Consider the following 24922-nt stretch of genomic DNA (forward strand, 5'->3'; position numbering starts at 1 on the left):
AGTTTCAAGTTATTTCAGAGAAAATTGTGTGTTCTTTTTTTGTCTAAGGGTACCAACAAATTTGTCCACGTCTGTATATGGATGATCGATGACTACAGTCTTAACTATAGTGCAAAATGTACACATTGGTTAAGTGACTAAAATAGACATGAATGAAGTTCAAACCAAACAAATATAGGAGTTTCTCGATTGTTAGGGGGCAAGTGGTACAGCAAAGCTTTCACATTGATGAGGATGGATTACTTTGATAATGGAGAGTGTAGATGGCGGAGCTCAACCTTGAGGATATCATTTTCGGAAGAGCATTGTGCAAGGCATTGAATGCATTGATTGTCATTGTGGCTTGGTAAACTCAAATTGTGCTTTTTATCATTGTGATTACACAAATTTAAATATTTACTAATGAAAATGTAAAATGTACTCCCATGAGGGCATTTTATTTTGGTAATTTGAAGACATATGATAAAATATGATATTTTCATGATAAAAATTGGAATCAAGTCTTAAAGATCTGTTTTACTTGATGTAGTCTGGAAAAAGGTTTTGTTCTTTAGCAGTGTTTTTTATTCCCTTATCTTTTTTGTCTTTTTAGCTGAAAGGCAAGAATGGCAGGGATGCACACAGTATGGACATTATCTTCACCGAAAGGCGAGAGTAAGTACCCCATTTCTTGATTTAGTGCAGGTGACCTACCATCTGAATCTTTTCGGTCCTTTGCTTTGAAATGAGAATTTAAGGAGAAGATTCAAATTGTATATAAAGATATAATTAAGCTCCCACTTTGCTTGTCTTAATACACGGGTTAGTTCATCTGCCATCTGGGTCACCTACAACTCCAACGAGTGATTTGCAAATGTATTTTGTTTCTACCATCACGTTCAGTGGTAGGGTGGGGGGGTGAATTTATCTTCATACGTATTCATTAAATTTATATTTTACAACTAAATGTTTAATAACGGAGTTTGTTACATATTAATGTGCTTAACTATATTTCTGGGCGATAAACAAATGATAACCATAATTATCCAATCATTTTTTCCTCTATCTCGAAAATAAAATAAACTTGATAATTTTGATAATGTCTTACGCAGATTTCTGCATTTATTTAGGCAAGTGGCAACTTAATGTCAATCAATTTGGACTATCTGAAGCTGACCTTTCAGCTAGCCATTTTCTCTAGCCAATTACGTTTGGCAATATAGAAAGAAGCTCCGCCCCCTCCTTCATATTGGTAAGTTGCACTTGCAAACACACCGCAGCGGAGACAGAGCAGCAGTGTCCAAATTGAGCAACTCTGAGGGGAAGGAGACCGATGATGTTTCTTTTACCAGAAGGCCACATATATAACTAAATTGGTGTTTTTTTTGGGGGGGATATTTAAGCTCTTACCCAAAGTGGGTAATTATCTGTTGTAAAATGTGTAAGACGGGCAAGACCACAAACAAACAACGCAGATTTTTATTTTAAGACTGGTATTTTGCTTGGACTATTTCATTGTACCAATAAACACACACACACACACACACACACACACACACACACACACACACACACACACACACATATATATATATATATATATATATATATATATATATATATATATATATATATATATATATATATATATTTTTTTTTTATGAGTCATGGCATACAACGGTTTTCTTTAAAAAAAAAAAAAAGAAAATCGGCATTTAACATAAATTGTGATTTCTATAAACTACTACATGCCTGTTCAAAATGTAAGACTTTCTAATACTTCAATGGCACAGTTTAACAAAATGTAAGGACAACTTTGCAATACTGAATAAACACCAAATGTAAAAATATAGTCATTAGAACTTCAGGAGGATCAGTTGAGTCCAGGTTTCTTCAGTCAATGATTTAGTCGCATTTATGCAGACTGCCAGGTGCTCTGCTCTGTGTGCTGGGGGTGTCTCACATGTGTGCCTGATGTTGAAGGTCGCTCAGTTGAATTGGATGATGTCACAAAGCGCCACAGCTGCACAGAGCGACTCACTTGTTTATTTATAAAGTTTATTAATATTAGACGTGTCGCATGTCCGAATTGCCCCAAATTTGACACTGTCAGTCCTTGGGTCCACAGCAATACACCTGCCAAATGTGAAGTAGATCGTATGAATGGTTGTCGAGATAATTGAAGGACATACAGACTAGACTGACAGACCGATCGTGATAAAAATTGTTATCGAATGATATGGAATATTTATTGTGATAAAATTTTTGGCCATATCACCCAGCCCTTCTTCATAGATAGGCGCATACATTACGTGGAGCAGATATGGTTTATGCTTGCCATCAACTTATCCCCTGTGTTGAACCTCCAGACATTATTTTAAGCCTTTTTATTTTCCAGTCATACCACTTGAGACTTACTCTACAGAAAAAAGCCAAAATCTTCTCCCTGGGTAGCTCAATCAGAGCTTGCCAATAATGTAGAAATATTGGTACCAGTCCACTTACTAGGCTTAGCCATTATCAGTTTTAACCTTGCCAAGTTCGTATCGGAGCATAGAAGACATAGAGAACATCACGTTAGTGAGTGGGCAAGATGGAACAAGCCGGGAGCAGATGGAACATTGTCATGACTGTGTGTGTGTGTGTGTGTGTGTGTGTGTGTGTGTGTGTGTGTGTGTGTGTGTGTGTGTGTGTGTGTGTGTGTGTGTGTGCGTGTGTGCGCGTGTGCGCGCACACGCATGTTTCCTTTTGGTCGTTGATTGCTCTAACGAGCAACAGGTCTACAGCCACCCTGATCCCGAGCCTAATTACCTAGACCAAAGACAGGTGTGGCTGTCTAAACCACATCATCCCCACACCACATACCTTCTTCTTTCAGCTGCTCCCGTTAGGGGTCACCACAGCAGATCATCTGTGTCCATCTTTCTCATCTCTCCTCCGTCCAAACCATCTCAATCTTGCCTCTCTCGATTTGTCTCTGAACCCTTGAACCTGAGCTGTCCATCTACTCCGTTCTCATTCCTAATCCTGTTTGTCCTCATCATTCCCAAAGAAAAAATCGAAGCATCTTCAACTCTCCTCCAGCTTCGCCTCCTGTCTTTTCATCAGTGTCACTGCCTTCAGACCATACAACATAGTTGGCCTCACTACCACCTTGTAAACCTTCCCTTTCACGATTGCTTGCACCCTTCTGTCACTCTCAACACTCTTCTCCACCCTGCGTGCACTCCATTCTTCACCCCTCTTCCGCACTCTCCATTACCTTTGGCAGTTGACCCCAAGTATTTAAACTCATCCACCTTTGCCACCTTTACTCCTTGCATCCTCACCATTCCGCTGTCCTCCCTCTCATTCACACACATGTATTCCATTTTGCTTTGACTGACTCCTACTCCTAATTTCATTCCTGTTCTCTCCTGTGCATACCTCCACCTCTCCAGGCTCTCTTCAATCTTCTCCCTTAGCTCACTACAGACCACAATGTCATCTGCGAATATTATAGTCCACGAGACTTCTGACTGATCTTGTCCGTCAACCAGTCCATCACCATTGCAAACAAGAAAGGGCTCAGGGCTGAACCTTGATGTAATCCCATCTCCACTTTGAACCCATCCGTCACTCCTGCTGCACACCTCACCACTGTCACACTGCCCTCATACATTTCCTGCATCACTCCTAATACTTCTATGCTTCTCCCGACTTCCTCATGCAATACCACACCTTCTCTTTCAGCACCCTGTCATATGCTTTCTCTAAATCCAAAAAGACACAATGCAACTCCTTCTGACCTTCTCCATACTTCTCCATCAACATTCTCAAAGCAAACATTGCATCTGTAGTGCTCTTCCCTTGCATGAAACCATACTGCTGCCCACTATCCATCACCTATCCTCTTAACCTAGTTTCCACTACTCTTTCCCATATCTTCATGTTGATCGCACATTGCCCTTATTCTTGAAAATCCATACCAGTACACTTCTTCTCCACTCCTCAGGCATCCTCTCACTTGACAAGATTGTGGTAAACCATCTGGTTACACACTCCACTGCCATCTCCCCTAAACACTCCAACCTCTTCCTCCGTATACTTTCCCATACATCATCATCCCACCACCTAGTCTCCTTGTCTTCCTTCCTCTGTACAGATGATAAACCAAGTACCTTCCTAGCTGTTTCCCTCACCACTTCTGCAACTTTTCCCAACCACCCAGTGCCTGTCTTAACTCCTTTCTGAACTCCACGCAACAGTCTTAGTTCTTCACCTTCCACCATTTGATTCTTGGCTCTGCCTTCATTCTCTTCCTCATCTTGATCTCGAAAGTCATCCTACAGATCACCATCCGATGCTGCCTAGCTACGTTCTCCCCTGCCACCACCTTGCAGTCTCCAATTTCTTTCAGGTTGCACCTCCTGCACAAGATATAGTCCACCTGTGTGCATCTTCCTCCACTCTTATGTCACCTGTGCTCCTCCCTCTTCTTGAAATATGTATTAACCACAGCCATTTCCATCCTTTTTGCAGAATACACCACCATCTGCCCTTCCACATTCCTCTCCTTAACACTATACCTACCCATCACCTCTGTTCCCTTCACCAACATGCCCATTGAGGTCCACTCCAATCACCACTCTCTCCTCCTTGGGTACACTCTTCACCACTTCACCAACTCACTCAAACTTGCGGGGCATATGTGCTGACAACATTCATCATCACATCTTTCAATTTCCAGCTTCATACTCTCTCTCCGACACTGTTCACCTCAAACACACTCTTGACATACTCTTGTTGGAGAAGTAGGCCTTTGCTATCTCAGATTAAAAAAAAAATATATATATATTTTGCCCGGATCCTGTATGGGACATTCAGCTGCCAGTAGCTTTATACTGCCATCTACTTGAGACCACAGTGCTGGAGCAAATTCCTCACACCGATGAAGGCCTGGAAAACCATCCAGGAGGATCAGTCCATTGTTGTTTTTCCTCTTTTTGTTGTGTTTTTGCATTTGGAAAGGGGGATTCACAGGCCATACCTCTGGATTCACTTGGATTTATTTGGTATTTTATGAAAGGACATAAAATTATTTTGCAGTAACTAGTCTGATAAGTAAGCTTATTGTTACATCCAAAATCACAGTATATACATCAAATAGTGTGTGAGAAAAGCCTCCGGAGGACATACTACATTCGGTGAAATATCTAAGTATGCAAACATTGAAGACTGCAATGGTAAGGATATCCCACAATGAACTGTGCTAATGATTTTTTTCTAGGACAGCTAATGATGGCGGAGGGCGGGTCAGTCAAAAGTGATGTCTGCATACATAGTACATAGTTCACAATTTCAGAGGCAGCAGTAACACAACTTAATTTCTCAACTTCCTTCCTTCAGGTATATTCTGGACTCTTAACCTGTTACTCCTAACTTCTCCCATTCACTTTTAATGTCAATCCTTTTGGCTCCATTCCTTCCTTAGTTCCTACGTCAAATTCTACATTTTATCCCTTAAACTAAAGCTCTTAACTGTGAAATTGAACTTGCAGTGCTCATTACTCATCTATATGTGTGTTTTTAGGCAAGAGGAGGTTATCAGGGTAATAGAGGAAGCAATCCAAAGAGAGAGGAGTGTTGCTGATGATGTCATCAAGACGCTCCCACTTGCCCAGCAGGAGAAGTATGCTGCCATGGCCATGACCAACAAAGAGCTCCTACAGGTGCAACTAATTATTTATGTGTCTGTATATATATATATATATATATATATATATATATATATATATATGTATATAAATCACATTTTTTTAATTCAACTCAATTGTAATCCTAAAGAAGGATTTGTCTATAAGTATTGAGTTATAGCTAGGGTTGGGTACCTGTGCCAATATTGCACCGGCTCCTCTAAGATCAGTATCTATCAGACTGAATAGCAACACAGTTTTCGGTGCCTCATTTTGGTGCCACTTACAGTGGGGCAAAAAAGTATTTAGTCAGCCACCAATTGTGCAAGTTCTCCCACTTAAAAAGATGAGAGAGGCCTGTTATTTTCATCATAGGTTCACTTCGACTATGAGAGACAGAATGGGGGGAAAGAATCCAGGAAATCACATTGTAGGATTTTTAATGAATTAATTGGTAAATTCCTCGGTAAAATAAGTATTTGGTCACCTACAAACAAGCAAGATTTTTGGCTTTCACAGACCTGTAACTTTTTCTTTAAGAGGCTCCTCTGTCCTCCACTCGTTACCTGTATTAATGGCACCTGTTTGAACTCGTTATCAGTATAAAAGACACCTGTCCACAACCTCAGTCACACTCCAAACTCCACTATGGCCAAGACCAAAGAGCTGTCAAAGGACACCAGAAACAAAATTGTAGACCTGCACCAGGCTGGGAAGACTGAATCGGCAATAAGTAAGCAGCTTGTTGTGAAGAAATCAACTGTGGGAGCAATTTTTAGAAAATGGAAGACATACAAGACCACTGATAATCTCCCTCGATCTGGGGCTCCACGCAAAATCTCACCCCGTGGGGTCAAAATGATCCCAAGAATGGTGAGCAAACATCCCAGAACCACACGGGGGGACCTAGTGAATGACCTGCAGAGAGCTGGGACCAAAGTAACAAAAGCTACCATCAGTAACACACTACGCCGCCAGGGACTCAAATTCTGCAGTGCAAGACGTGTACCCCTGCTTAAGCCAGTACATGTCCAATTCCGTCTGAAGTTTGCTAGAGAGCATTTGGATAATCCAGAAGAGGATTGGGAGAATGTCATATGGTCAGATGAAACCAAAATAGAACTTTTTGGTAAAAACTCAACTTGTCGTGTTTGGAGGAGAAAGAAAGCTGAGTTGCATCCAAAGAACACCATACCTTCTGTGAAGCATGGGGGTGGAAACATCATGCTTTGGGGCTGTTTTTCTGCAAAGGGACCAGGACGACTGATCCGTGTAAGGAAAGAATGAATGGGGCCATGTATCGTGAGATTTTGAGTGAAAACCTCCTTCCATCAGCAGGGGCATTGAAGATGGGACGTAGCTGGATCTTTCAGCATGACAATGATCCCAAACACACCGCCCGGGCAACGAAGGAGTGGCTTCGTAAGAAGCATTTCAAGGTCCTGGAGTGGCCTAGCCAGTCTCCAGATCTCAACCCCATAGAAAATCTTTGGAGGGAGTTGAAAGTCCGTGTTGCCCAGCGACAGCCCCAAAACATCACTGCTCTAGAGGAGATCTGCATGGAGGAATGGGTCAAAATATCAGTAACAGTGTGTGAAAACCATGTGAAGACTTACAGAAAACGTTTGACCTCTGTCATTGGAAAACAAAGGGTATATAACAAAGTTTTGAGATGAACTTTTGTTATTGAGCAAATACTTATTTTCCACCATAATTTGCAAATAAATTCTTTAAAAATCAGACAATGTGATTTTCTGGATTTTCTTTCTCATTTTGTCTCTCATAGTTGAGGTATACCTATGATGAAAATAACAGGCCTCTCTCATCTTTTTAAGTGGGAGAACTTGCACAATTGGTGGCTGACTAAATACTTTTTTGCACCACTGTAAATGCATGAGATGTCGAAGATATGTGCACTCTGGAGCACCAGAAATCGTATTTTCATCGTCATTGCGATATGAACATGCGCGATAAACACATCACAGAAGACTGCAATGAAATGCAGTGAATAAGAAAAAATATTTTATTTACATGCTCCATGCATAGTAAGCTGCTGGAATTTTCTTACTCACCCCCAAGTTAGTCAAAAACATTCCATGTTTCTGTCCTCACATGCAGTTCCCTTTCAGCAACAGCAACGGTCTAAATCGTGTTTTATTTTGGTCCCAAAAGTTTATTAACGTTGATGAAATGTCTCTGAAGGCTTTCACATGCACTGTTTAGTACGTTCGAATGGAACCTTTTTGTTGGGAACTTCCAACAATGAGTGATCTACTTCCACAGAGACACCGTGAGGCAGGACTCTTTGGACTTTCATTTATTTGGTACAGGTAGTAGACAGCCACGTTCAAATTTTTAGAATAGAGTAATAACATGCAACAAGTGTATCTGCTCTCATCAGCGATGTCTCCGTCATAGGCATACTCCTCTAGCCATAGGCAGACCGGACTCCTACATTACCCACAATACAATGTCTTAAAGCGACAAGCCCTGTCACTACCCAAGCTGTCCTGAAATAGTTTAAAAAAAAGACACAAAAATACACGAGGCATTACACTTATTTTAAATTGCCATGTTTCATTTATATTTATTTAATTTTTTGTGTTGTTTCACCCCAGATATTTTTTTTATTTCAAGAGATGTTTTTGTTGACCTCCAAAGAAAATAATTTCAAGGGAGCAGAGGAAATTAAACTTTGAATTTATTTTAGTTGTAATGTCTTATTTAAATTAATGTTTTGTTTAACTGGTTGGGTTTTCAAGTCATGTGCAATTTGTTCTGTAAAAACACAAAGACAGGAAACTGGAACTGTACGAACTATATAGCTAATATGCACATTTTAATATTTGTTTATTTTCGCAAGTCATCGCCATCTTTAATGTCGTCAACCGTTGTTTTGTGCATTATTTTTATCGGTATCGGTTCAGGCACCTTTTAGGCACTGGGACCGACTTCTTAATCAAACAAGCCATTTCTATCCAATTCTATACAAAAATATGGAAAACAATAAAATATGAATAGTTCGAATAGAATCAATAAAAAAAACTGACCATAGTTTGGGGACCCCTTGTATGTAACATAAAGCCTTTCATATTTAAAGGTTTATAATTGTTGGTTGAAAAGTATTGTATCGTAAAGTTATCACGCTTGAAACACTGTGACTCTGAAAGGGCGGCTCTCAGCGCTGCAGCTGCTCATTCCAAGTAAGCGAGCAGCTTCTCTCCCTTGTGAGTTGCAGACGCAAAGGACGCAATCTGTTGAATATCGATACAATTTGGGAGTTTTTCTGCAGACATTACGAAACGGGAGCACAATAGTAGATGGCTTTACAAAATTGAGCCCCATAAAATTGGAAGAGTTGTCAGCAGGTTGCAGCTGCTGTCTCTACTTTACAAATCAAAACAAAATCAAAACAAACAAAACAAAACAAATCAAAGCCTTGCAAAGCTTTGAAGACACAATGCTAGCCATCTTATTAGTTAGCACTCAAACTTTTGAAGTTAGCGTGGTTGCTTGAAGTGACAGCGTGAAAGGTGTCCGCTCAGTTCAATATATCCTTGTGGCCATCCATTCTGCTTGGCACTGTGCATTCTACCGTTTATTCATGTGACCATTCAGTATTTTCAATCTTTGTCCTACTATGAAACATCTGATTAGTCACTCACTGTCTATAACCTTAAATTGCTTTGGTTTACAATCCACAGGAGAGTTGCTCCTAGTGCTCTCTCTGAATACATTCATTATTCTAGCAGGAATGTAGCAACTTATTTGTTAACCACTTCTTCAGCTTAATTGTTGATTCCAAGTTTGCCTGTTTCTTAATTTTTTCTTTGTATATTAATGATATTCGGATACTTGAAATTGACTCTTATTTTATTCTCTTATTCTAACCCTAACAGAATCTGGGCCAGATGTGTGTGTGTGTGTGTGTTAGTGTGTGTTAGTGTGTGTGTGTGTGTGTGTGTGTGTGTGTGTGTGTGTGTGTGTGTGTGTGTGTGTGTGTGTGTGTGTGAATATACTTGCCGTATGTATCTTACAATGGTCCATTATGTCCTTTCTAGGAGCAATCGGTCTGTCAGGAGGAGCTAGAGGCTTTGCTGATCAGGACAGAGGCCTATGAGGCGGTGAGTTGGTTTAAAGGTACCACCCATTTTAGGCAAGTTGTTACGTGGCCCAAATAACCAATTCCTCGACTTCTCTGTATCTGAGAACAGGGCACTTGCTCAGTGTAATAAACCACATCTATAGAGATCACCAGATCTGTTTACTGGGAGTGATCAATGCCTGATCCCCCAGTTTACATAGCCAATATTTCATTCTATTTGTCTGTAATAAACTGGGTGAACTCAGTCACAGGACCATCTGCACCATCATGTCTTACATCTGATTCAAAGCACCCACCGGCCTCCATGCAAATAATACATAGAAAAAACAACTTTTACATCAGCCCACTTTTTTGCGATCCTCCGAAGAAAACGGCATCCATCGGCTCTCACCGTGCAGCTCAAGTCGACTCTTTGTTTTTCTCTGAAGCGCATCATGAAGTTCCTTATATGGAAAAATTGCACTTGTGCTAGATGCAATGGCATACAAATACTCCATGTTGTAGGCCCATAATGCTGACAGCACAGGTTTCAAAATAAATATAAGATTGAGGTGTGGTTTATGCTAATTGGCATTTGCACCTGTCAATTTGGAATGGTTCAGATTTATCAACATACAGACAGGTTTAAGAACAAATGTGGCTAGTAGGCACGCGTCTTAAATCCTGTAGTGACTTTCACAACATCAATAATAAATATAACTGCAGGCAGCGATACACAGGGTCCAGTTTAGTCATGTTAGATAATGTATTACAAGTTCCTCCCTCCCCCGGAGGGGAGAGAGGGAGCGTTAGAATGGGTGGAGAACGTTCATTCTCCAGAGGCAGAGAGTATAGGACAGGTTGAAAATGATCACAATGATTTAATTACTTTTGGGAACGGGGACTCTGTCCTCTCTGTCAGCTGAGGGAAGAGTCCGTCGGTTGGGGAGACAGGGAGCGAAGCGCTGCTCTAAAAACCGATTCTGTTGCCTAGTCTTGCATAATATTAGAAACCTTGTGCAAGCATGACATAATGTATCCAGAACAGTCATCTATGACTACCATCTGACTGCGGGCCACAACCTGCACATTTATAGCGAACTGGATGATGATGTCACAAAGCGTCTTACTCCACAAACTCATCTCATTCCATTACCTGATCAATAGTTTTCGAATGTTGGCGTTTCGGTGAAGCAAATGTAGTCTGTCTTTCACTATTTTCTGTATGTGGCTAGATTTGGATGAAACTTGAACCACAAGATGTCTGTGACATCCCTGCTCTAACAACACATCAACCATGTCCGTAGCTGTAGTAATCTTTTTGTTCTGGACACTTTAAGCCCTAAAATATTCAGAGGAAAATAATAAAAATTCTCACAATAACAATAGAGGGGTCTCTAACCTATGTTTAGAGACCCCTAAACATAGGTGCATCCAGCGATACACAGGGTCCAGTTTAGTCGTGTTAAAGTACAGATTCCAATTTTCATAGTTCTCTGAAACGCAGCACGTTTTTCTGAGTTTACATTGTGTGCCACATTGGCTCCCCTGGTCTGTTATCTCCTGGTTGCTTGTTTCATGGAGCAACCAGTATTCGGTCTACACAGCACAAATCTCCGAATGCAAATGAGCACCCAGAGACGGAAACCAGGCTTATATAACAGTGTTTGATGATGTCACAAATAGCCTCGCTTCCCAAATTTATCAAGGTACGCCAATATTCTTCAACTTCTTGTAAATTTTAGTCAAGTTTTCACTTATTCCTGCTCCAAATGTGATCGATATGGACCAAACTTGAATCAACACATGCCTGAGACGTCCCGGTTCTGACAACACCTTAAACATGTCTGTGGACTCAGCAATTGTCGTGTTCCAGACACTTTTAGCCAGACAAATGCTCAGAAAAATAATTCTAAAAATCCCAGCAATAACAATAGGACTGGACCCCTAATAATAATAATGATAAATATAGCTGCAGGCAGCAATACAAGGGGTCCAGTTTAGTCGTGTTCGGTGCGTTTTACAGTTTCCTGCGCTCTCTGAAATGCAGCACGATTTTCTGAGTTTACTTGAACACAGCATGGGCTCCCCCCGATCTGTTGTCTTCCGGTTGCTCTTCTCGCGGAGCAACCACTATGCGGTCTACACTACGCAACAGGAGGGTAATTGCGCTGTGATCTTTAAAATAACTGCCATGTTTGCCTGCAAACCAGAACTTCTCAGTGTTCGAACTAACCGTGTTGTCTGTGGAAATAAGATTAGATTAGATTCAACTAATTGTCATTGCACAGAGTAAAAGTACTGAGGCAACGAAATGCATTTTTCTGCATTTTACCCATCCTAGTACCAATGTATCTAGGAGCAGTGGGCTGCCATATAGCTGTGCCCAGGGAGCAGTTAGGGGGTTAAGTGTTTTGCTCAAGGACACATCAGCACGCTACCAGGAGCAACATTTTCGGTTAATTACGTTTCCATGAAATAGATTCAGGATTCAAGAGGTTTATTCGGCACATACATATACATACTTTCATACATATATGCAGTGAAATTTAATGCAATGCACCCGGTGATTACACACAAAATTTCTTTCTACTAGACCAACTGACTGACTCCTAAAACGTAATACAGTAAGTAATACTTATAGAATAAAATACAATGGAATAGACTTACGTATATGGGATAGACTTATGTATATGAGATAGGCAATTATGTATATACAGATATGTGCATTAAAGTGGCATGTGAATAAAGTGAGGTAGTGTTTGTGCGATAATACAGCACAATATACAACAGTATGGGGCAGCAATACGGTATCACCGAACAACCCAGAACAGTGACACAGTATGCTACATACAGTACAGTAAGGTAGTGGAGCCTATGTGTGTGGCTCAGTGAGGACCCCTGGTGAGGTCAGCATTGACAGTTCTTATGGCTTGCGGGAAAAAACTCTGTCTCAGTCTCTCTGTTCTCGCTGTGTGACTGCGGAGGCGCTTGCCTGACCGCAGTAGCTGGAACAGTCCGTTGTTAGGGTGATGAGGATCCTTCATGGTCCTGCAGGCTCTGCTACTTCACCTCCTGGTGTATAAGTCCTGCAGGGAGGGGAGGGTAGTTCCAGTGGTACGTTCAGCTGAACACACCACCCTCTGCAGGGCCCGCCTGTCTGGTGGGGACTATGGTGTTTAAAGCTGAACTGTAATCGATGAACAGCATTCTCACATAGGCCCCCTTCCGGCCATCCAGCTGCATGAGCCTGGTGTGCAGTACCTGGGAGACCGCATCATCCGTGGATCTGTTCTGCCGGTACGCGAACTGCAACGGGTCCAAGGTGCGGGGGAGGGAGGCGCAGATATAATCCTTAATCAGCCTCTCGAAACACTTCATGATCTCCGAGGTGAGGACCACCGGACGGTAGTCATTCAGGCAGGCAGGAGAGGCGATCTTCGGGACAGGATCGACGGGGGACCTCTTGAAGCAGGACGGGACCACTGATTCAGCCAGGGAGATGTTGAATATTGTAGTGAACACCGGAGCGAGCTGGTTAGCACAGGTTTTCAGTACTCGCCCAGATATGCCGTCTGGGCCCGCAGCTTTCCTGGTGTTCACCCGCATCAGAGCGTTCCTGACCTCGTGCACGGACACTGAGTGTGCGCTCATCCCCAGCGGTGTAACTCCAATTCTCCAGCGAGCTAGCAGTGCTGTTGCCAGACTCTAGCCGCGCATAAAAGGAATTCAGTTCGTTGGCTAGGGAGGCGTCCACACTCGTGGCTGGGGAGGAGCTGCTCTTGTAGTTTATCGTCCACAGCTCCTCCCACAAGCGTCTTGTGTCCCCCTGCTCCATCCGTAGCTCCACAGTCTCCCTGTACGTCCGTTTAGCTTCCTTCACCGCCCTCCGCAGATTGTAAGACGCCGCTTTCTGAAAAACGTTGTGGTATTTCTGTGGGTAATAACCATAGCATGGCTTTTATTTTTCTGACACCTCGCTGGATCTTGAATGCATCACTGAGTCGCATATTTTAGGGTTTTCTAGGGAAGTGCTGATGACATTTTAAGGATTTTTTTTTTTTTTCATTAATCGTGCAAAGTTATGTGGACCACATATTTAAAATATCAATCTAACAAATCTACTGACATCTACCAGGTAAGAAGCTATATAAATTTACACGTAAATCGATAGTTTGGTAATGTCTAATGGTAGACTACAAAGTGACAGTCTTGACCACACACTCGACACGGTCCGACTGGACATTCTCAATCGGAGTCTGTACATTTTATCGTAAATAATATGATGATGTCATAAAGCCTCTTACTGTAAATTTCATCTCGTTCATTTTTGAGCGAGACCTGTGACGTGTCAGTTGACCAAGACCAACTGAATATTTCTGGTCAAATTTGTTTGGTTGTCCGCTAATATCTGCTCTGTATGTGGATCGATTTGGACAGTGCGTTTCTGCGGGTTTGACCTCTAGATATAGCTGTAGGTAGCAATGGACAGGTTCCAGATTAGTAGCACCAATTGCACCAATGCAGACCTGCCTACTTTGGGAAAATATTTTCTTGCTGATTCAGGTTTTTATTTTTAAATCTGACCTCTCTATCTTATCTCAGAAACACAGTTTGCCACACCCTTGTCATTAACAAGTCATAGCTTGAAAAATATTTGCTTGATTTGCACAAGTGACACCTTGTTTGAAAGTTCTGATTCTCCACTTTCAAATGATGCAAAAAACACAAAACTCGAAAGCCGCCAAATGACCCTAAAGGATGTGTTGGGTCATATATATATATATATATATATAATTATTATTATTAGGTTGTTGTTTTTTTTTTTTTTTTTTTTTTTGTAGTTTCAGCTGGAATTTCGTTCCTGTGTATTTGGACCAAAAATTTGCATGGTTGGTACACAAAATGCATGCAGGTTGGCAGGCCTGCCAATGTGAAAACAGGCCAAAAACTGGAAATTAACGATAACTAATGTCCTACTACACAACCTTAACTGGAAACTGTTCACTTACTCTTGCGGACATTTCCCAGCTTCACCGAAGGGCGGGGAGGGAGTTTACCACGTAAGACCTGGGGACCACTGACATAAATTTTTTTTCCAAGTTCCTGTGAAACACAGTATCACCTCCTACTCATACAAATTACTTTTGTTTGTGTTCCCATGGAACGCTGCAACAGTTCCAGCTGTCCTGACCCCGCACTGATCCTACCCCGAAGACATTAACTAGAGCGTCCGGGTGCTTTCTCTCCCGATTCAGTATCTGATCGGCAAGCAGCCGCTGTGCCTGCTGCGAGTTGGCTTGCATCTGTTCCAAGTAAACACCCACCGGAATCAAGGATGTGAATTCACGAGTGGAATAAAAAGGTTTACAGTTCATGATGAAAGATTTCAGATTCAAGGGATTACAGTTTATGATTAAAGATTTCAGATTCAAAGCATCCTCAGAGGCATACCCTGCACATACAGTATATACATATTTGATGATGATGATGATCTGCTCCAGCACTCCCCACCACTTTTCTGTCTGAAGTCATCCTACAGATAGTGTCCGATGTGGATCAAACTTGGACCACTGTGTGGACTGCCCGGAATATAAATCTCATTCATTTGTGTCTTTGACCGTATTTAACGGTGCCTGGCAAGGATTTGACCGGTGATAATGGCTAGAAGAAAATAAAATAAAAATAAGAACAAAAACAATTGGGTTCCTGCCCTTTGGGCAGCACCCCTAATAATAACAACCATGCTTTGTGACGTTTAAGTAGTTAACAGGATAGTGGGGTGCTAGGGGATTATTTCATTGTAAAAAAAAAAAAAAAAAAGTGTGCTGTGGCAAAAAAAACCACACAATTCAAGGAGCAATCAGTAACAATGGAGCTCTAAACCAAGTCATCGGAACTAGATTCTTCATAGGACTAGTTGTTAAAATCCCTAAATTTTCAGCACAACAATTGAGAGGGTTGGGAATGTCATCTTGGGTGGGGTGAGTTTTTTTTTCAGATCACGTGGTGCCACAAATGCGACACATCTTCAGTTGTGTGCCCTGGCTTCATTGGGTGTTTCAGCCATTTATCACCAGACACCCTCTGCGAAGGTTGGCCCACCACAGGTTGATCAGATCTGAGTGTGTGTCGCACGGTGGCACCAACGTGATTATTTGGCAGCCCATGTTGCCTCCCTCCGTTTCAGCCACAGCCAGTGACCGCTCCGCTCGGCTGCAGTGGCAAGTTCTTTGATTGCCTTCCTTTGGGCATTTCCTCCCTCTGATCCCTACCTCCTTCAAGAGCCTTGTGGTGGAATTGGCTCCAAAACCTCTGCAGCCCAACTCCACTGGCCACACCTTCATGTTCCAGCCCCGCCCCTCTGCCTCTGCTGCCAAGTTGGCATACCGCAGCCTCTTCCGTTCGAATGCCTCATCGATGGCCTCCTCCCATGGGACAGTCAGCTCAACGATAAAGACTCGCCGGCAGGACTTGGACCAGAGGACAAGATCTGGGCGCAGGTTGGTAACTGCAATTTCGAGTGGGAAGGTGAGCCTCTGACTGAGGTCTACCTGCATTTCCCAATCCCGTGCTGCGTTCAGTGGGCCAGAGTCTGGGAGTGATGATTTGGTCTGCGGTTTCTCCCCTTCCCGCATGAAGGTTGTTCTCCGTGGGAAGGTAGTCTGGGCATTTAGAGGCATGGCATTGGTGGTTACCCTCTTGTTCTCGATTTCGGCAGCCGAGCATTTCAGCACTTGGTTGTGGCGCCAGGTGTATCTTCCTTGCGTTAAGCTGGTCTTGCAACCCACCAAGATGTGTTTGAGGGTTGCTGGGGCTGCACACTGGAGACAGGTTGGGTCCTCTCCATACAAGAGATGTAGGTTGGTTGGGGAGGGCAGGACATCATAAGTGGCTCTGACGATGAAACTTAGCCTATTCGACTCCATGCCCCATATCTCGCTCCATGTCATTTTCCTCCTCTCCACGCCATCCCACTTCACCCAGCGGCCCTGCTTGGCTTGAGAGACTGCCTTGGCACACCTGGCTGCTTTCTCCTGGTGGCGCACCTCCTCCTCATCCATGTGCCGCCGTTCGGTTGGAGTAGCCTTTTGCCATGTGGGTGTTGTTGTTGCCAAGCCAAGGCCCCCTCTGCCATGTTGGACATGCCCCACTACATCCCAGTGCCTGAGGGCTGTCTTTGCCACCGCAGCTGGTGCTGATGGCTTCCATTTCCTCCCCGTTGGTAGGGTTGGAGCAGCACCTCTGACAGATAGATCCCGGGATTCTGTGAGAGTCATCTCCAGCCTTGATTTGGCACATTTTTACTCCTACACCAGGCTTGAGATTGGCAGGGAGAGGGTTCCACTGCCATACAGGCCAATGCTGGTAAGGCTTCTCGGCAGTCCAAGCCACTTCCTCACTTGTGCATTTACTAGCCTATTTAGCCGATTGACATGGGATAGAGTGACCTCATAGATGGAAATTGGCCACATGAGACGGGGCAGCAGCCCAAACTGAAAGCACCACAGCTTCAGCTTCCCGGGGAGAGCAGTGTTGTTGATCTGCTTGAGGCCACTGATTGTATCCTGCCTGAGTTGTTCCACCTGCTTTGAGTCTTTGAGTTCTGCGCTATACCAGCGGTCAAGGCTTTTGATAGGCTTCTCCAGAACTGTTGGTATTGGCTCTTGTTGACATGGAACCTCTCATTGGCAAGCTGGCCTTTGACAATGGAGATACTGCGGTATTTGCTGGGTTTAATCTCCATTCGTGCCCATTTGATGTTTCCCTGGAGTTTATCCAGCAGGCGTTTGGTGCATGCATTTGTTGTTGTTATTGTTGTCATGTCGTCTATGTACTCCCTTATTGGAGGAAGACGCAGCCTGCTCTTCAACCGTTCCCCTCCAACCACCCATCGGGATGCTCGAATAATAAGCTCCATTGCCACAACTACATTGTGAAATTGATCTACCCATCCACAACCCCAAACTCAACCCACACGTCTTTCGCTCTGACCATTCCCAGTGCCATGAGCTACATTGGCCTCAATTTGCCAAATTGACATTGACTGCTGAATGAAATAATGCCAAGTTATATTGTATATAATGTATATACTATATAGTTGTTGATGTTATTGCAACATCAAAAGCAAATGTTAACTCCAGCTAACTTATGTGTTTAATGCTACTGTATGTCTTTAATTTAGGTCACTTATTTGTGCAACAAATATAACTCTGCATTATTTTTTAGTTTAAGTTTTAAGATGTAATTACCTCCCTCCACCTTTGAAATGCAGCACTCGTGTTCACTGGTGTTTTGGTGTGATAGTGCTTTGTAGTGCTAATAAGAGAACTTGTTCTGTGTCCCATCTCTAGGAGCTGGCCCCCTCCCAATTGAAGCAAGAGGCAGTGTGCCTCCAGGAGAAGCTGTGGATTCTAGAATCAAGGCGTGACACCATGGAGTCTGAGAACAAGAGCCTTGGCACCCCCCAGGAAGAGAGGGAGAAATTACTTAAACTGGTCATTTTGATTAGTTTGAATTTATTTAACCTACTTACATCAATATTATCACAGAACTGAGTATAGATGTGGAGTGGTTTCAGGGGGAAAAAAAACTTGCAACCCAGACTCTTGTAGCAAGGGTTGTCTCACCTCCGAAAACCATAAATAGGACCATAGATAGCTAAGTGCTACAATTCTTTTACGCAATACATGGTCATTGCACGTCATAAAAAATAGAAGGCAAAATTTGAATCTAGACTGTATCAGCTAATTTAAAACAGGATTGTAAGTTACATTCGTCATAATTAGTGTTTTTTACAATGACTTTTGATTTTCAGGTAAAAGACAACAACCAAGAGATTGCCAGTATGGACAGACAGTAAGTTCCATTACATAATGAAAGACCATTTGAGATACCATGTTTATTTAATTTATGTTAACAAAGGAAAGTGTTGAGTTTGAATATTTGTGACCATAACAGCAGCAAATGTTGAGCTGCGTTGTGTTGTGTAATTGTCCAAACAGTTTGGAATCCTCGACAGCTCACAACAACTCTTTTTTATTGTCTTTGACATGCCCATCAAATTTGAGTTTACTCAAGCAAAACACTGATAAGTAATGAGTGTTCTATTGAGATAATTTGATTGTTTGAACCCATGATCTTAACCCATGAATCTCCAATAAGAAGTTCAGTCCCATTGAAGGAATTGGGGGTAGTCATGTCCAAGAATATTTTCATAGGGAACATTTATATTAAATATTGTCTCAAATAAACAAAATACTTTAATATGCAATACTATACATGTCATGCAAACACAACACTACATTAAAAAATTGGGCTATTTGATTAAACATTTTAGTTATTACATGTTTTCTGTGCAGTTCATTACAGTAAGGCATGCATTATCCCTGTGGCCTCCCTTTTGACTTAAAACATTTTACAGCCTATTATGCTTGCATCAAAACAGTCATTTGAAGCACCACGTGAATTTTCGCATGTTTTGAAAAATAGTTCACATGATGGACTTGAGGCACTGAACCTATAAGAGCTGACCAACTCTTAACTTTAGCAAGTAAAAAACTAACTGACTGGATCAAATGTCTCTGTCAAACTGACAAGAAGAATGAGGATCTTAAAAACCAACAACAAAAAATCATGGAATATGTCAGAAATTGTTTCTGTTCATGTTTCTGTGGGTAATGTGTTAGTGGTGTTTTGAGATCCTTATTCTCCATGCAGTACTGAGCATCATGTTCATCTACGGAACATGCCGATCCTTGAACAGAAACAGTTTCTGACATATGACATGATTTTATTTTGTGTATGGAAAGAACAAGGGTTGGTTACACGAGTGGCACATGAGTAACATTCGGTCCTTTGTCTATGATGTTTGTGTGTGTTTGTGTGTAGACTGGTTGAAATAAGGGAAAAAAGTGAACAAGTTAACGAGGAGATCCGACAGCTGGAACACAACACGGAGGAAGTCCAAGGTACCATTCTTGGCCCTTTCTTTCCTTTTTACTAAAGGCTGGCTTAGTGTCGATAACAAGTTACTACATAATGGGCAGATGGTCATATGTAGAGTGTTGTAAAAGGTGAAATACCTGACAAACATGCAAGGGTCCAGTTTGCACCATAGAGGAAATTCAGGCAGGAATTACAACCTTGTGTTTTTTGGCTGTTTTAGTGCTAAACGGCACATAAAAGCTCATCCTTTTGTAAACCTTTTAGAAAACATAAGTATGTGTTTCATCCATAGAATGCAGAAAAAATGGAAGTAATCCAATGTGTCGGACAAAGGGGCGTGGTAAAGCACCGGCTGCGGATGACAGCACGGTTCTGTTTCCCGCGGCCACCAAGCTGCCTCGAATCGGCCCAATCAGCGCCCTGATTGGTCCGACTCGAGGCTGGGAGTTTTCTTAATGTTTGTCTATCTTACAGAGGGGATCGGCGCACAGGCTCGTGAGCAGCCCAGCAGCAGAATGCCACTCCTGCGCCCGAGAGGATCATTATTATAATAATACGGATAATAGTTTGTACCAGTCAGCGCCGATTTGAGGCAGCTTGGTGGCCACGGGAAAGGGAACCGCGCTGTCGTCCACAGCGGGTGCTTGACCATCCTCCTTTGTCCGCCACATCCAAGTAATCGGAAGATTCATGCTAGTTCAATCCCTGGCTGCTCCTGGTAGGATGCTGAAGTTTCCTTGAGCTTAAAGGTGCAGTGCCTAGAATTTAGTGGCATCTAGCAGAACAGACTTGGCAGAAATGGAATATAATATTCCTCAGTATGCTTTAGTGTAGAACGAAAATAAGAATTGTTGTTTTTGTTACCTTCGAATGAGTCCTTAATATCTACATAAGGAGTGGGTCCCCTTCTACGGCGGTTGTTTCTACAATAGCCCAGAATGGACAAATGGCAAACTAAACAATGGCTCGAGAGATTGACTTAAGCGTTTTTTAATTTGGTGGCGGGAAATGCACCGGTTGGAAGATGAAGAAGAGGAATCGGTTGCTGGTGCTGGCTAAACATGTTGTGTTGTGAGAAGCCCTTGAACCCAAATTTTGACAAATGGAGTATCATAAATATTCTTTAGCACAAGAAAAATTAAGGGAGCGTTAATCCTTGTCGTCAAAGAAGCGAAAACATGAATAATTCAAATGAAATCGGGACAGGAGGCGGCACAAAACAAGGATAAACATGGAAATGGCCGATGAGAGAAAAATGTTTCAGAGTGACGCTGAAATTGCCTGTTTTCTGCTGGACAGGTCATTTAGCCTACAAATCTAAATACAATTAGTTTTTTGATAGCTTTGGCTAGAACAAGCTCTAGAGTGCAAGTATGTCACTGGCATTTATCTCTTAAAAATATATATGTGCCAACATGAAAAATAATTGATGAGCACAGTGTGCAAGAAGTGTTAAAGATTACAACCTACCATAATCTATATTTTCCCCCGCTGCTAATCATTCAAAAACTAGTATTCAATAATCTGATAATGTACACTGTTTTTTAACAGCACATTTGTTTCACAAAAAAATGCCACCAAGAATAAATATAACACAACACTGCTAACTGTAGCCACAGTTTGTGCCTCACACAGAGCTGCTGCTAGAGTTAGCATGTATGATGAGGTGACATCATGCTAGTAACCCAAAGATATATTCATTTTCTGTGGTGGTAAGACAACACATCGACCAATAACTAACTGCTATATTCAAAGCTTTATAATATATTACGGGCTGGCAATGGGCTAAAGACAGTATGTCAGAGTAATGACTTTGTGTGAAAGATAAACTGTGCAGAAATCGGCCCATCATGGAGTTAATAAACTGAACATTTTTCATAGTGCTCCTTCTTGAACCTTCTTCAAGGCAGTCCTGGGAGAAGTGTGGTAGTAGGCTCACACAGTTGGCAGGCTCCTGGCCACTGCATTCCTCTCTCAGTCCGTAGGCATGTCCCTACAGTTACACAAGCCCACCATGGTACCCCCTGGCACTCCAGCAAAAAGGTGGGGCACCATGCCGGTGCTGATGCATCATCAGGGCTTCAAAGAGTAGCCCTGGCTGGTTCTCAAGCATTTGGGTGCTGAGCTGAAGATGGAAAAAAAAAAGAGAAATACTGAAATCAAACTCAAACCATATGTCAGACATTTATTTATTTATTGAGAGTACCCTTATTTCCTAAAATAGTGATTGGGGATTTTATTTACCTCAACTGCTGCCTGGGTGCCGTGCTCCTCAAAATAAAAACTTCTAAAATAATTTTGCATTTATTTTGTTTGGAGACATTGGACGCACAGTGGACCAGAGATCCATCGCTCTCCATTACGCAATCCTCTGTCCTGAGCCAAGGCGGAACATCCCTTAGTTGCTGCTTTATCTAAATGGCAATTTATTTTGCAATTGGCAATTCAATGTTCCAGCAAAACAGTGCCCCCTTTCTATTGCGTTTACATTGAATTGTCAACATGCTCTTTTGGTGTTCAAATGAAAATGCAATCTGTCAGTCCTCTCATCAAGGCGGGTCTTCAGTTAGGATGTATTTTCCTCATTCAGTAACCAAATTGGGTAACAGTCGGCACTTCACTTCAACCACGCTGACACTGTTCTTCTTAATTGGTAAGTTGCTTTCTACCTCATAGATTCGTTCATTACAGTGGGGCTGTTTCATGCCATTTTGTGTTTATCTACATTCTCCTGCTGAGGCATTACAAGCTAATTCTAGCTAGGCCTGGGTAGAGTTGGTAGCTTGATAACAACCTATGCTCTGGAGTTAGCATCAAGTTAACCCACAATCAAAATGTTTGTCTCCAATGTCAACAGCGTATTATTCAATGCTATGCTATACTACACTACAATACCACAACTGGCACGTGTATTTTGGAGAAAGGTTAGGGCAAGTGACCCACCGACCTCCAGGCTCAGACAACAGAAAAATACAGGCCACTTGATTCCAGTCCCTGGAATGTCCAGTGTCATATCTTTATACTCACCAGACTGGCGAGTATTATAAACAATATTCCAACTATATTTCTGCATTAACATAACGCACAGATTCTCAGCGTGTAAAAGAACCACAATGGCAAGTGTCCAAGGAAGCTTGTAGATTAATAGTTGTTGCACTGCTTACTGTTACATATTTAGTTGGTTTATCCAACAAGTTCAGTATCATTTATTGTGCATATGAAAAAAAAAAAAAGGAGTGAGATAAAGCTTTGGCAATTTCTCATTATAGGCATTCAGCAATATATATGTGGATTGCAATCAGATATAATGCAATGGTGTTGATACATATGCACCCACCGATAATTAATAAGCAATTTTTTTTCTTTTTTCATGAGCATTCTTTTGCCTTTTAGCATTTGCTTCAGTGTTTTAAATGACTAGGAACACAGAACACACATTTTCACAGAAAATATAAATGTATTGTCATGTGTTTTCTTTCATGCACGGACAGGACATCCGTGCATCAAGGTTTTGCCTGTCATTGGTGTTGATGAAACAGTCCATGACATCCCAGATGCCACATAGGCACCAGCAGTTGATACTCTAGACATTGTACCACTGAGCTTCCCAACATCACTCGGGGTGGATTGGGAGGAAATGTGCTTCCATCCTGTATGTAGAGAGTACGGCGGCTGACACCATGACCCAACTCCCCACAGAGCTGAGGGTGTATACGGATGCCTGTGCAGAGATCGAAACCACTCGTGGGTAAGCACATTATTATTTTATTGATAGTAATTTTTCGCTGAGAAACCAGTCTTAATTTTATAGCTGGGTGCTCGGACGATGGGAGGATGCCACCACAAGGCGCTCGAGTAGCTCCACCAAGAAGGTGAATGGGTCACGAGGCTCTCGCTGACATCGTCATGAACAGGTTGTGTATCTATACTGTACACAAGTACCTCACCTTCAGGTGAGTAAGATAGGATGCATTGTGTTTAAAAACAATGTGTCCAACAGACAGAACAAGTTGAGAGGTTGTTACATTTTATCTGTGAGCTGTTTCGTTCACCACAACACATTCATTCATTCAGTAAGAAACTGATTTACTGTTTACAAGCTGTTATTTTCACCTCAGCATATCCACTTTTTTGACTTGATATGGCTTTATTGGCATGATCAAGTGGGTAAGGTCGTCTTACAGTTGTAGAATACGAGGCAAGATGGATAACAGATAATGTATGTATGTATGTAACAGATTAGGCTAGGATGCGGGATAAAGTTAGCAACACATGACGTTAACCATGAACAGCCTATTAATTGTGAATTCTGTTCTGTTAACATTTCATCCAATGCTGGAGAATTGGGAGAACAAGGCTTCTATATGTGATTTTTTTTTTTTTTTTTTTTTTTTTTTTTTTTTTTTTGCGCGGATGGGGAGAGTTCAATATTAACGTTAGTTAAATGTAAACATTGGGGCGTGTGATTGTAGAGTGGTGGGTGGAGGTGGGGAAATTTGGATATAATATTTTTAAATATTCAAAATAATGACCACTGGGTGATGCACAAAGATGGTGGGAATAGCATCTACTCTCAGCCTAGTCTTGCCCTTTTTAGTCTTGACAAACTAGTCTACCTCAAAATGTGACTGCAGAGAGGCTTGAGTTTACTTCCCACACACAACAACTCTGTTTTGTCAACCACACAGTATTAGGGAACACTTTATACTTACTGGACATGAATTCATTATATATCTAAAAGACAACTTAGAACATGAGACAACTTTATACAAATGCATATAACATCAGTAACTGATGCTACTTGTAATACTTGTTAAATGTCAGAAGAAAAATGTGTTAGTGATCACAACTAATGAAGTTCCATAACTTAAGTTGGGAACAAAGACCACACCTCATCTCCCAAGGCAGTTTTCCGTCCAAGCCTATATAGGTGTGTCTAACCCTTTCTGCTCTGTCTAACCCCTTTTCTCCCTCTCTCACTCTCTTTCAGCACAAGAACCACAGGGGGATCCAATGGAGCTTGAAGACTCCCTGCAATGACATAGCACTCTGCACCCTGAGTCTCAACTCCCTGGGTTCTGCAAGCCTTTCCCTGTTCCTTATTTTTAATAAACCAAACAATAAGCTTCCCAATGGTGTGGGCTTTGTTTGTGAAAAAGTGCAAATGCAGTGTTTGAATATGATTACCGCAAATAGTTCTTTGTTGGAATTTTTTTGCGTTAGTAACACTGCTCCT

At 42.0% G+C, this 24922-nt stretch overlaps 1 protein-coding gene across 2 annotated transcripts in view; it reads left to right on the forward strand.

Moving 5' to 3' along the window:
- The window catches only part of ift74 (intraflagellar transport 74), a 126149-nt gene that overhangs the window by 47473 nt on the left and 53754 nt on the right, over positions 1 to 24922 (forward strand). For both annotated transcript variants that reach the window (XM_080008332.1, XM_080008333.1), the window contains 6 exons: positions 593 to 654; positions 5552 to 5690; positions 9716 to 9778; positions 18093 to 18236; positions 18557 to 18597; positions 19630 to 19709. In XM_080008332.1, the coding sequence (XP_079864458.1) occupies positions 593 to 654; positions 5552 to 5690; positions 9716 to 9778; positions 18093 to 18236; positions 18557 to 18597; positions 19630 to 19709 (529 nt within the window). The remainder of the gene's footprint in view (positions 1 to 592; positions 655 to 5551; positions 5691 to 9715; positions 9779 to 18092; positions 18237 to 18556; positions 18598 to 19629; positions 19710 to 24922) is intronic.

Source organism: Zeus faber (assembly GCF_960531495.2).
Source record: "Zeus faber genome assembly, chromosome: 10".
Lineage (NCBI taxonomy): Eukaryota > Metazoa > Chordata > Actinopteri > Zeiformes > Zeidae > Zeus > Zeus faber.